Genomic DNA, 13,548 nt, shown 5'->3' on the forward strand with positions numbered 1-13,548 from the left:
TTTTTAAAAAATGGTAAAATATTGAAAAATATATGAATATGGTATGTAAAATATTAATAAATATGGTAATCAAAATATGGTATGTAATTTTTCAATTTACATAATAAAAAACCAAATGGAACCAAAGTTTCATCTAATATTACTCATCCAAACGCATCCACTGCCCCCAATGAACAACAAACCTGAGCTCGTCTTTGTCCCTGGACCGGGCGTCGGCCACCTTATCCCCTTCGTGGAGCTGGCCAAGCTTCTCGTCCATCGCCACCACCGCCTCTCCATCACTGTCCTTATCATAAAACCACCCTTCGACTCAAAAAATAACGCCTATCTTGACTTACTCTCTGCTGGTGACGGTATCAACTTTGTTCATCTCCCCACCAATGACCTTCAAACATTCAACGCCCAAAGCATCCTCACTTCTTTCATTGAATCACATAAACCACAAGTCAAAGAAGCTGTCTCTAAGCTTGTTCTCTCCGAGTCAGCCTCCGATGACTCACCTAAACTTGCTGGGTTTGTTCTCGACATGTGTTGTACAAGCTTGATCGATGTTGCTGATGAGTTTGGAGTTCCAAGCTATATTTTCTTTACGTCGAGTGCAGCTTTTCTGGGTTTGATGATTCACGTGCAGGCTCTTTATGATGAGCAGAACAAACACATTGTTGATTTGAAAGACTCGGATTCTGAATTGGAAGTACCGTGTCTCGCTAACACACTTCCTGCTAAGGTTTTGCCTTTTGTGTACTTGGACAAAGATTGGTCTATGATTATGTTTGAGCTAGCGAGGAGGTTTCGAAGAGTCAACGGCATAATTGTGAATTCGTTTAAGGAGTTGGAATCTTTTGCGTTCAAGTCTTTATCTAGTGGTGAAACCAACATCCCACCTGTTTATCCTATTGGGCCCATTTTAAATCTTGATGGTAAAAGAATCGATCTGGGGTCAGCTGAGTCCAAAACAAAAGCAGAGATCATTGAGTGGCTTGAGGATCAACCACCATCGTCAGTTGTGTTCCTATGCTTCGGGAGCATGGGAAGCTTCGACGAGGAGCAGGTGAAAGATATTGCTAGGGCGCTTGAACAGAGTGGGCATCGTTTCTTGTGGTCTCTACGTCAACCTCCACCCAAGGACCAGTTTGTTGCTCCAAATGACTACAAAAATCTAACAGATGCGTTACCAGAAGGGTTTCTTGATCGAACAGCTAGGATTGGAAAAGTAATCGGTTGGGCTCCACAAGTATCAGTCCTAGCCCACAAGGCGATCGGAGGGTTTGTCTCACATTGTGGGTGGAATTCAGTGCTAGAGAGCATTTGGTTTGGAGTTCCAATAGCCGCTTGGCCGATGTACGCAGAGCACCAGTTAAATGCGTTTGAGATGGTGATTGAGTTAGAATCAGCAGTAGAGATTAAAATGGAATATAGGAAGGATTTTTTAGGAGAGAATAAAACGATGGTGAGTGCAGAGGAGATAGAGAGAGGGATCAGGAAATTAATGGAGGATGATAATAAAATAACGAGAAGAATTAAGGAGATGAGTGAAAAGAGTAGAAAAGAGATGATGGAGGGTGGATCTTCATTCACTTCATTGGGTTGCTTCATCAACGATGTTATGAGCTATTTGTCATAAATTTTGAAATAGAGCATTTTTAGGACGAGTGTTAGATTTTAAGCAGAATGGTTTGCTTTATGTGACTTAGGGGTGAAAAATGTCTTTAGATCAAATCTTGAGCAGAAAAATGTGATCTTGCTTCAATAACAATAATAATAATATTATAGAAATTGGTATTTAAATGAGTTTTACTATATATTCAATTTTCGTCATAGTGATGTTGTCTTAACCAAAAGAATGTAGGGCAACTATTCTCACATTTGAAATAGTAATAGATGGAGTTAAAATTTGAGGTAGGGGTGTTAATAGGTTGTGTCGACATGGTCTACCATATTGATGGGTTACCTGGCTATGCAATTTGAATTTAGTAATCACCCAATATTTACATATATTATTCTCTCAATTATATTAGAGTATAAGTTAAAATACATATTGACTCTAATGTTATAATAAATATAAGAGATATCAGTAGATCATATCTCATAACAAAAAACATAAGATAAGTATTTTGATGTGTTTTCTATCATAATTGAACATAAAAAAAGTTATCTTTCTTATTCATAATTTCAAAAAAATATCAATATTAATAAAATTATAAAACTCACAATAATGGAAACTTTGACCTTCATGCTGTTACTTTTGCATGGGATAGACAATATATGTCACTTACCTTTAAATAAATTATATAAACTTACCTATTGTTATAACGTCTTTTCATATTTAATTAAATAAATATTATATATTTAAAGTGAAAAATCATAAATATAATCTATTTTATAAAATTATAATTCTAATAAATTCTCACTTATAACTTCTAAAATTTTTGTGCTTATGATACTTAATATGAAATAATTTGCAACCAAACAATAATTTAAATTATTCATCGGTAACTTAATTACTCTATCATTATTTGACATTATCAAACATAAATGTAAAAAAAAAAATATATTTGTTAATCGTGAGTAAATTGTAACACCAAACTAAAGATATTTTAGTACCCTAAATTTATTTATTTTTCACAATTATCAATTATAATTAATATAATACATCCTTACACAAAATTATCCCATTTTTTTTTTTAAAATTAGCAAAATTGATTGTTCAGTTGGATATAGAGGTCAATGGAAGAAGACAATGAAACCAATCTGTTGTCATCTTCCATGGAGTTGGAATCGATACCACAATTATGTCCTTCCATCAATAGATTTATTAAGTTATAAAGACACCTTAAACAACTAACAAAGAGAACCACCGACTTTAAATAACTTACAACAAAATCTATCTTACCATTAAAATCTTCAAAAAGAAAGCTTTTACTTCAATTACCATTTTGTTTTTTAACCTTAGTAGATTAAATTCATTAGAGTCTGAAAAATAAGTACTTAAGTATTTTGGAAAATATTTTTTTTAAAATTTTAGCATACTCCTAATTTGCTAAATTTTATTCATTTTAAATTTGATTAAATTTTAATTTCAATCGCATACCATAGAGTTGGTACATTTTTGAAAAATTTTGATTTAAGAAATAAAATATCTTTAAGTTATTCTTAAAATTCAATAAAACCGTAAATAATATTATATGTACATATTTTTAGTATATAATTTAAATACATATATGATATGTTATTATGTGATTGAGTATTACTTTATTTTTTATTCAAAATCATCTAATTATATAATGATATATTATTTATGTATTTTAATCATGTATTAAAAATATATAAAAATAATTTTATTGTTATGCTAGATAAGGGATGTACACACTAGACTTGGCAAATGGGCAAACTAGCACATTCATTTTTTTTTTTGGTTACATTTGCATGACAAAATTTTTAGCCCCCTTAGTTTAAAATTTTGTGCATACACCTCCAAATTATAAATTCTAGTGTTAAAAAAAAAATTACAGTAAAACCCTTTGGCTTATAAATCTAACACTTACCCCTATCTTTCCACTCCTACCCCTCCCCTGTTTTCTAAGTTCGAAGTACAGGTCTACTGTTCTTTAAAGTTCAATTTATTTACTAAATTTTGATTTTCTACATAAAAAACCACCAATCTAAACCCTAGACGTATTCAATTCCATTAACTTGATTTACTAAAAATACACCCCCAACTTAGTTAAATTCACAACTTAATCACTTAAACAACCATAAAATTGTGATTTCCATTGCCAAACTCAAACACTAACTTTTAACCATAAACCCAATATAAACCACATTAACACAATGTTTTATAAATAAAAAAATGTATAATGAATGAAATAAAAAGTCAAAACTAAAATTTTCCCCCATTTTTACATAAAAGTGTGATTTGAATCTTCTAAAACAAACTCAACAATCACCACAAAGAAAAATGATGGCAATGGCAGAGCACAACTAAGAAGGAAGAGGAGATAGATGAGAAACCGATTTGTCAGATTTGATGGGTGAAAATGGTAAATTTACAGTCGGATTTTTAGTTGAAAAAATTGGACAAAAACTATGCTGAAATTTCATAAATTCAATTTATATATGATAAAAAAATTTTTTTTTATCAATCTACCAATTGTTGGATATAAAAGTGTTAAGTCTTGCCGATGTTCGTATAACCCTAGCAAATACGATTATTTTAAAAGGGTATTTGATTCAAGTAATATTTTATTATTAAAATTAAATTATTACTTTAAAGATAAATTATTTAAAAGATTATTTTGTATAAATAATTATTATATGTGATAAAATTTGATAAAAACAAATAAATAGAAATAATTATTATGTTTAATTAGAGATAATAAAAGAATACTAATAAATTAATTTACTTAGATACCCTTAGATATAATTATTTTAAAATATTTTTTATATCATTCGTTATATTAATTAAAAATAAGATTATTTTTATTAAAAAATTTAATAAATAAAAATATAATTATAATAAAATTAAAATTATATTAATAATATTTTAATATCTAAGATAAAGATAATAATTAAATTATTATCTATTATATTATTGTTAATAAATATTTTATTCATCAAATAAAATAATATAAATAAAAAATATATATTATCATGATATTTTTAATAAACCGAACAAAAATTAAATTATTAAAGTACTCTTCATTGGCTTACACGAGACGGCTTTGATTCATAACCCTTGTAATCAGTCAATATTGAAGTTGTTCTGCAACTTCGAAGTTTGAATCTTCGCAGTTTGACTCTTCAATCTAGATTGTTGACTATTAGATGACATCATCTCTGACGTTTCTTCCTTGCTTCTGTAATTTTTACACTTTCATTTTTATATATTCCATTAACTTTCTTATAAGTTTACTCGCAACGAACAGGGGAATCATCTTCTACAAATCGCAAGCTCAATGAACAGGAAAGCTGAGCTTGTTTTTATCCCTTCACCAGTCGTCGGCCACCTTGTCTCCACTGTGGAGCTGGCCAAGATCCTCGTCCATCGCCACCACCGCCTCTCCATTACCGTCCTCGTCATGAAACTACCCTTTGACTCCGACATCAACGGCTATCTCGACTCACTCTCTGAATCCCACCATATCATCAAATTCGTTCATCTCCCCAACGATGACCTTCCACAATCCAAAACCAGAAACTTCTTCACTTCTTTCATTGAATCTCATAAACCCCATGTCAAAGAAGCTGTCTCTAGGCTCGTTCAGTCAGAGTCAACCTCCGATGACTCGCCGATACTCTCCGGGTTCGTTCTCGACATGTTTTGTACATGTATGATTGATGTTGCCAATGAATTTGGAGTTCCGAGCTATATTTTCTTCACTTCGAGTGCAGCTTTTCTGGGTTTGATGTTTCACATGCAATTTCTTTATGATGATGAGAATAAAGACCCCACTGATTTGAATGACTCGGATACTGACTTGGAAGTAATGAGTCTTGTTAACCGAATTCCCGTTAGGGTTTTGCCCTATGTGTTCTTGGGGAAAGAGGGGTCTTCCATTTTGTTTGAGGCGGCGAGGAGGATTCGAAGCGTTAAGGGTATCATTGTAAATACGTTTATGGAGCTGGAATCTTTTGCCATCAAGTCTTTATCTAATGGTGAAACCAACATCCCACCCGTTTATCCTGTGGGGCCGATTTTGAATCTTGATGGTAATAGCATCGATAAGGGGTCATCCGGGTCCCAAACAAAAGCAGAGATCATTGAGTGGCTTGATGATCAACCACCATCATCAGTTGTCTTTCTATGCTTCGGGAGCATGGGAAGCTTCAATGAGGATCAGGTGAAAGAGATTGCTTGTGCGCTTGAACAGAGTGGGCATCGGTTCTTGTGGTCTCTTCGTCAACCTTCACCCAAGGGTCAGTTTCCTGTTCCCATTGACTACACAAATCTAACAGACGTGTTACCAGAAGGGTTTCTTGATCGAACAGCTGCGGTTGGAAAAGTAATCGGTTGGGCTCCACAAGTATCAGTCCTAGCCCACAAGGCGGTCGGAGGGTTCGTGTCACATTGTGGGTGGAATTCAACACTAGAGAGCATATGGTTTGCAGTTCCAATAGCCGCTTGGCCAATGTACGCGGAGCAACAATTAAACGCATTTCAGATGGTGGTTGAGTTAGAGTCAGCAGTGGATATTAATATGGAATATAGGAAGGATTTTTCAGGAGAGAATAAAATGTTGGTGAGTGCAGGGGAGATAGAGAAAGGGATCAGAAAGTTATTGGAGGATGATAATAAGATAAGGGAAAGAGTGAAGGAGATGAGTGAAAAGAGTAGAAAAGTGATGATGGAGGGTGGATCTTCATTCACTTCACTGGGTTGCTTCATTGATGATGTTATGAGCCATTTGTCATAAATTTATTGTAGTGTCTCGAATTATGACGGTTTGGACTTAGGAGAACACTGATGGGATAACTTGTGTATCGCTTCATGGAAGCAGTGTTTTCAAATCCGGATTACGCCCATAGTTCAGTCTGTTTAATCTGGAATTAATCACTACTTTAAAATTATACTCATCTTTTAAATTTGTTTTAAACTCGCTTCTTTTACAAAGTATTTAGTCCTATACATGTAGATTAAGAGGGATTTTAGTTGAATCATATACAAATTGGGGTATTCTCTTTTTAATATTTATTAATTGAGAGAATCATTCAAACCATATCATGAATTTCAGAAACTCATACAACCTACATACCTACATGAACATATTACAAACAAAAGTATATTTTATTTTACTTCTACGCATCATTGCAACAATTAATTAAGCAACAATAATTTTGTATAAATATTTTTCTGTTTATTCAAATAATAGCCAATCGGTTGAATAGTCTAATTGAATCTCTCTTATAGAGACATTCTCAGAAGAAGAAAAAAAGGGTTTTGGAGACAATTGCAAGTCGTCAATGCTTCCTTCTAACATTTCAATAACTTTTGTAATTGAGAGACGGTCTAAACGCTTGTATACACCATAACCCGATAAGACAAAGTTTTTTGGCAATCACCATTTCATGTTCAGTGACATGTTGAAGCTCTAAATTTTCATCAATATTTATTTGATTATATGCCCAGGAGGGGAAGTAGGCTTTGCTTGAACCAGCTACCCTCATATCAGAATTTCTTTTGCCTCCAACCATTTCCAGCAGTAGTATTCCAAAGCTATAAACATCTAACTTGTTAGAAACCTTTCTGAAATTCCTTGAAATCAATTCAAGAGGTATGTATCCTATTGTTCCTCTTGTAGCACTAACAGACACAAAATCCTTTTCCTTTGGGTAAAATTTTGCAAGTCCAAAATGAAAGACTTTTGGGATGAAATTTTGGTCTAGCAAGATATTGAGGCTTAATATCAAAATGAAGAATGCATACATCACATTTCCTATGTAGATACTCGACCCCACGAGCAATTGCAAGAGTAATTTCACATAGCTTGTCCCAACTAAATGATAGAGATTTGTCGGGCTTGGAAAATATATGTTTATCAAGAGATCCATTTAGCAGATACTCATACACAAGAGCACCTTGCCATAATATATAGTTGAATGAGTAATTAATATTTTTTCATTCAAACACTACCTCCCTTAACGAAAAATTAGAATAAAAGGGCAAATAAATAATTTTGTTATGAATAAAAAAATATTTTGTTTGGGTAAAATTAGAATAAAAGGGCAAATGAGTGAATTTTTCCCGTTAATGAAAAAATTAAAATAAAAGGCGTGAATCTATGTTTTTTTTTTAATTTTAATATTTCATCAATATTATTAACCCTGATGTTATAAAAGAATCACTTATCGAAAAGAAGTCAGAGATATTTTTTGATTTCCTCCTACAACCTTTAGCCTTGGTTTCTCTAATTCTCTTCATTTCTCTTTTTCTTTTCGTTCATGCCTTTTCTTTTCATTTCCCAAAGATTTTTTTTTGTGATTCTATTTTTCTCATTTTCTTCTTCTATATTTTCTCTTTTGATTTTCTTTCGATCTGGGTGTTGTTTGATTTATAAACCTAAACCAAGTTCTGCAAAAAAACAAAAACACTTTAAACCTTAAACCTAGTTTATCAAGTTGTATCTTGTCGATCTAAGGCTTAAGTTTTCAAAAAAGGGACAGTTTCGAACTCTTCAACGGTGATAAGACGTGTGTGTGTGTGCGCGCGTGGGGGGTCAGCTTCTGGTTGATTTTCCCTACTGTAATTGTGGTTGAACACTTTTGCCTCTTTGTAATGTTAGCCTATCCTGGGTGAGTTTCCCTCAGAGATGACTTTGGACAAGTTCTACCTAATTCATATGTACTTTTAAATAACTTTGCCTTTATGTAATGTTAGCTAAATTTTTTTTTTTAAAAAAACATTTTTTAGAGTAATGAAAGAATTTATTGGACAAGATTCCGCTGGAAAAACACATATATTAATTGAAATACCAGCAGTCTGCTTACCTTTGCGTAAAAGAGACCATATACACGATTTTTAGCTAATGGTTAATATTGATATAATTATAAAATTGACTATAATTTATACTTTGATCGGCAGACTGCTTATCTTTACGTAAAAGAGACCATATACACGATTTCTTTGTTTGAACTACCAAAACTTACCTCTAGTGCAAACTTTGTACAATTCTTTCATATTTTTGTTTATAAATATATATCAAGTAAAAAATCTTGAATATATTCAATATAATTAACATTGCTATTAATTGACAATTTTTCATTAATAACATCAAATAAATTTTGTAGTTTATTAGTTTTTGTCCAAGATCTAAAATAGTAGCTGCAGAATAAAGTAAAAGAATTTCACTCTAATATTTTTTAAATTTTTGTTTCATTTGTCTAGATGTATTCTAGAAAATATGATGAGACTCATGAGACCTATGTTCTTTAAAAATATCACTTATTTCTATCATACTATATATTATTGAATAAGTTGTTGAGTAATACACATTTGAGTAATGGTCTGTGACTATCTTCAATAGCTCTAACATATTCATTAGAGTTATAATTATCTCTCAATTTTGATCTATAAAAAAAAAGGCTTCATCAAATCTTTTGGTTAGATATTGAAGTATCGTGTTATAAGAACTTCATACCCTTCACACGTTTTCAATATGAGGTATGTTGAATTTCATCTAGTTTTAGCATTTACTTTTGATTTTTTTTCTTCTCAACCTCATTAATTTACATAATTGATGATATATTTGTACCTGTAATGAGAATGATGAAATATATACAATGACATGTCTAATTACTTGTATATGCTTTTTAGCTGAGCTCAAGTCTTCTTAAGCTATTAAATTAATAATATGACATGCACATCAAATATAAAATAATTTTTCATTAAATGGAAGAGATAAATGATTATACATATATTCAATAACCTTATCATTATTTGTGGTATTATCAAAAGTAATTAAAAAATTCAATTATTAATTTTATATTTTTGAAAAATATTTGCTAATGTATAAAAAATTGTAAGATCATCATATGGATATTCTAAATTTCTAAATGCAATAATTTTTTTACATAACTGTCAATCAAAATTAATATAATAAGTAGTTGCACAAAGATATTCTATATCCTAATTTGTAAAAATCCATAAATCAGAAGTTATTGAAATAACACTATTAAAATTATTTAATTCTCTAATAACTTTAATTTCATTAATTAATAATTCTCAGAATGTCTAACCTAATAATTGACCTATAAATTCTTCTAAATGTCGGTTAAACGCTATTTTGCATCATTCATTCTAAAATTTCATCTTCTGCATAACTAAAAGGTTGATAAAAAACAACTATATATATGGTCACGTACTCTCACATATTCATTTGATCGTATGTGAAAGTTGACATTTCTTCCATGTGTTCGAAACCATTCAAACCTCTTGTTGAATTGGCGTTAGGACCAACGGGTCGCGATCGAGTGAATGCAATTTGTTTTTGTCCTCTGAGCTCATGTGAAATTTTTTTATAGTAATCAGTAACGTGTCGGTGAAAATGTCCCGTACCATTTATACTTGCATATGTCAAACAAGAACTACAATGTTTATATATTATTCGATGAATTAATTTTCCTTTTATTGTTTTCTCTATTCGATCGAAATGTTCTCACATTATTGATGTTTGTTTTCTTGTTCTCTTTGTCGAATAATGTAAACTTGAACTTGTACCACTATCACTTTTACCTGTTGGTACTCTACCTATTCCACTTTGTGCATCATCAATAATATCATCAATGTCAATATGATAATATTCAAATAGATTGAATTTATTTAATATTGAAACTATTTGTAATATTTTATAATAATAAAAATAAAATTATAAATACAAAGAATTATTATTTATGAATTTAAATAATTTTTAAAAAAGAATGATGAAAAAAATGAGATTTAGAATATAATAAAAAAATTGAGATTAAAAAATTAAAAGATTTATAAATAAAATTAAAAATAGGGTAGAATTAAATTGATTTATATATATAAAAAATAAATAAATAAAAAGATTGAGAGATTTGTAGCCACTGAAGGCTTCTACCTTTGTGCTGCAGAAGCCCTTCTGCCTTGGCTTTTGCCATCCGCTTGTGGCAGAAGCCAATTGGATTGGTTTATATTAAAAAACAAATAAATAAAAAGATTGAGAGATTTGTAGCCGTCGAAGGCTCTTACCTTTGTGCTGGCTTCTGTGCCTTGGCTTTTGCCGTCTGCTTGTGGCAGGAGCCTCAGTTACTTCTGCTTGACGTATATGGCCCTTTCAAACTCCAGCACCAGCAGTCTCACTCTAACGGAGATGACAGTTACAAACATTTTCATCAACAGTAATTATTTGGTTATTGACTAACAAAGGTGTCTCGTCTTGTCTTGTCTTTAATCTAAAATGTGACCTCATATTTTAAAGGTTATTTTGGAACAAATTTCTTTTTTAATGTCAAATCGTTGAATGCGTTTGGTTCGGTCACCGAACAATCAATAAAAAACAACATACGCATGAATTTTGCCGAGGTTGTATTCCAAAATCAGCGGCTATAATCCATTGATACACATGCATGGGTTCCATGTACGAGGACAAAAGTTCAAATCTTTATGATTGAATTTAGTTAAAATATGCAAGTTTAATTTATTTATCATTTTAATAGTACGACAATACACGATTTTTTTATAAATAAAGTTTATCAAAGTTGAATTAATTTGTTAATAAGATATAAATTTGAATTATAAATTTAAATCATAAATATAAGATTAATCATTTTTATTTGAATAAAACTCAAATTATTTATAATTTTAATTTGATAAATTCAAATAAAATTATTTTTTATTTAAATTAAATTTGAGTAAAAGATTGTCGAGCTTTGTTCCAATCTATCCACTAAGCTCCATCTATCCACCTTTACCTATCAAGAACGTTCTTTTGAGTCATACAACTAATATAAATTTAAATTCAAATTGGGTATTATCAATTCAAATCGGACTTAGCTGGATTGGGTATCCACCCCTGTATATTACATTACATTTATGATGTGATAGTTGTGGACACACAAATATATATAAGTTTTAATTTAAATATGTATAAAATATAGAATACAAAATTATATAATTAAATTGAATATAAAATTAAAATTAAAGATATAAAAAAAATTGTTTAAGTTATATCTTTGAAACTAAAGATATTTATAAATTACGTAAAACTTAAAAACACGTTATGATATATTTTTTATTTTAAAAATCTTTCTATAATAGTTTTGAATGAGTAAATATATCAAAAATTAAAATTTAAAGTAAAAATCTAACCAATTTATAAAAAATTATTTAAATCTTTCTATTAAATATCTAATAATGAAAGACTCATACTAGACTGTCTATATTTTTTTATAGTCGTATGCATCCTAATCTAAATAGATTACACTGTGAAATCAGAATAATATCTTATTATTATTATTATTATTATTATTATTATTATTATTATTATAAGTTAAGCTAGGTTAGGTCAACAATCATTTCCCATTAAGGGGGCGTTTGGTTGCCCTCTTTTAAGATTACCTTGATAATCTATCTTTTATTCTTTTGTTTGGTTTATAAATAATAAAATATTACAGTAATCTTCTATTATCAATACTGACGTGACAGGTAATATAGGTAGTAATCTGGTTACCACCTTCACCTTAGGTATTTAAAGATTATTTTATAAATAATAAAATATTACAGTAATCTTCTATTATCAATACTGACGTGACAGGTAATATAGGTAGTAATCTGGTTACCACCTTCACCTTAGGTATTTAAAGATTATTGACATAATCTTGAGTTTATTATAATTATATTATTATTTATTAATTTTTTAAGATAAAAATAAATTTATTTTTAATTAATATGACAAATAATATGAAAAATATTTAAAAATAATTATATTTAAGGGCATTTAAGTAAAATAATTTACTAGTAATTTTTTATTACTTTTAACTAAACACAATAATTATTTATACCTATCAAATTTTATCAAACATAGTAATCATTTATATCTAGTAATCTTTTAAGTAATTTATCTTCAAGGTAATATTTCTATTTTGGTAATAAAATATTACCCAAACCAAACGCTCCTTAAGTTCTATTTTTCAATAATCTTTTTCCCACCCAAGGAATGGTGAAATCCCAAACTCCCACTTTTTCAATTTTCAAAAATCTAACACCCACCCATAATTTGAAAAATTAATAATTTCTCCTTAAAATTAAGTTAGAATTAAGAGTAAAATTCTCATTTAACAATAATATTTAAAGTTTCTATCATTTTACCCTTTTAATTTAAAAAACTAACAATTTCTCTTAAAATTAAATTTTGAAATGTGACATTTTTCCCCTATCTAGGGTTTCCAATTTCATTGATCTCTCTCTCTTCCAATGTCGTCTCTCCCTCAGATGCTCAATATCAAATCAATGATATCTAAATTCGATAAAATTCAAATAAAATTCAGATAAAGAGTCAAAACTCTTCGTTTGGATTTTCATAATCCAAACAAAATCGATTTCATCTAGATGATGACGATAATGATCCAAATGAGATCATTCATATGAAGTAGACTTTGTCTGGATGATGAAGATCTAGAAAAAGAGTTTTAACTTTTTGTCTGGATTCTATAAATCTAAATGTCGTCGATATGATATTAAGCACCGAAAAAAGAAATAACATCGGGAGAGAGAGAAATCGGCTATTATTGGCTGAAAATTCATTAATGAAATTGAAAACCCTAGATAAGAAAAAAAAATCATTTTTTAAAACTTAATTTAAAAAAAAATTATTAATTTTTTAAATTAAAGGGATAGAATGATATAAATTTTAAATATTATTATTAAATAATAATTTTATTATTAACTCTAATTTAATTATGAGAAAAACTGATTTATTTTTCAAATTTTAGGTGATTGTTGGGTTTTTTAATGTTGGAGGCGGTTACGATTACATCATGCCTTAGGTGGGAATAAGTGTTTTGGCCTTTATAATATCATCCATCATGCTA

General features: G+C 29.8%; 2 protein-coding genes across 2 annotated transcripts; both read left to right on the plus strand.

The window, feature by feature from the left end:
- Positions 1 to 164: 164 nt before the first annotated feature.
- On the plus strand, positions 165 to 1,693 carry LOC123195102 (anthocyanidin 3-O-glucosyltransferase 2-like). Its single transcript, XM_044608710.1, has one exon. It carries the CDS (start codon positions 170 to 172, stop codon positions 1,622 to 1,624), a length of 1,455 nt encoding a protein of 484 aa, XP_044464645.1. The 5' UTR covers positions 165 to 169; the 3' UTR covers positions 1,625 to 1,693.
- Positions 1,694 to 4,897: 3,204 nt separating this feature from the next.
- LOC123212156 (anthocyanidin 3-O-glucosyltransferase 2-like) lies at positions 4,898 to 6,593 on the plus strand. Its single transcript, XM_044631219.1, has one exon. It carries the CDS (start codon positions 4,956 to 4,958, stop codon positions 6,411 to 6,413), a length of 1,458 nt encoding a protein of 485 aa, XP_044487154.1. The 5' UTR covers positions 4,898 to 4,955; the 3' UTR covers positions 6,414 to 6,593.
- Positions 6,594 to 13,548: the final 6,955 nt, after the last annotated feature.

Source organism: Mangifera indica, chromosome 1 (assembly GCF_011075055.1).
Source record: "Mangifera indica cultivar Alphonso chromosome 1, CATAS_Mindica_2.1, whole genome shotgun sequence".
NCBI lineage: Eukaryota > Viridiplantae > Streptophyta > Magnoliopsida > Sapindales > Anacardiaceae > Mangifera > Mangifera indica.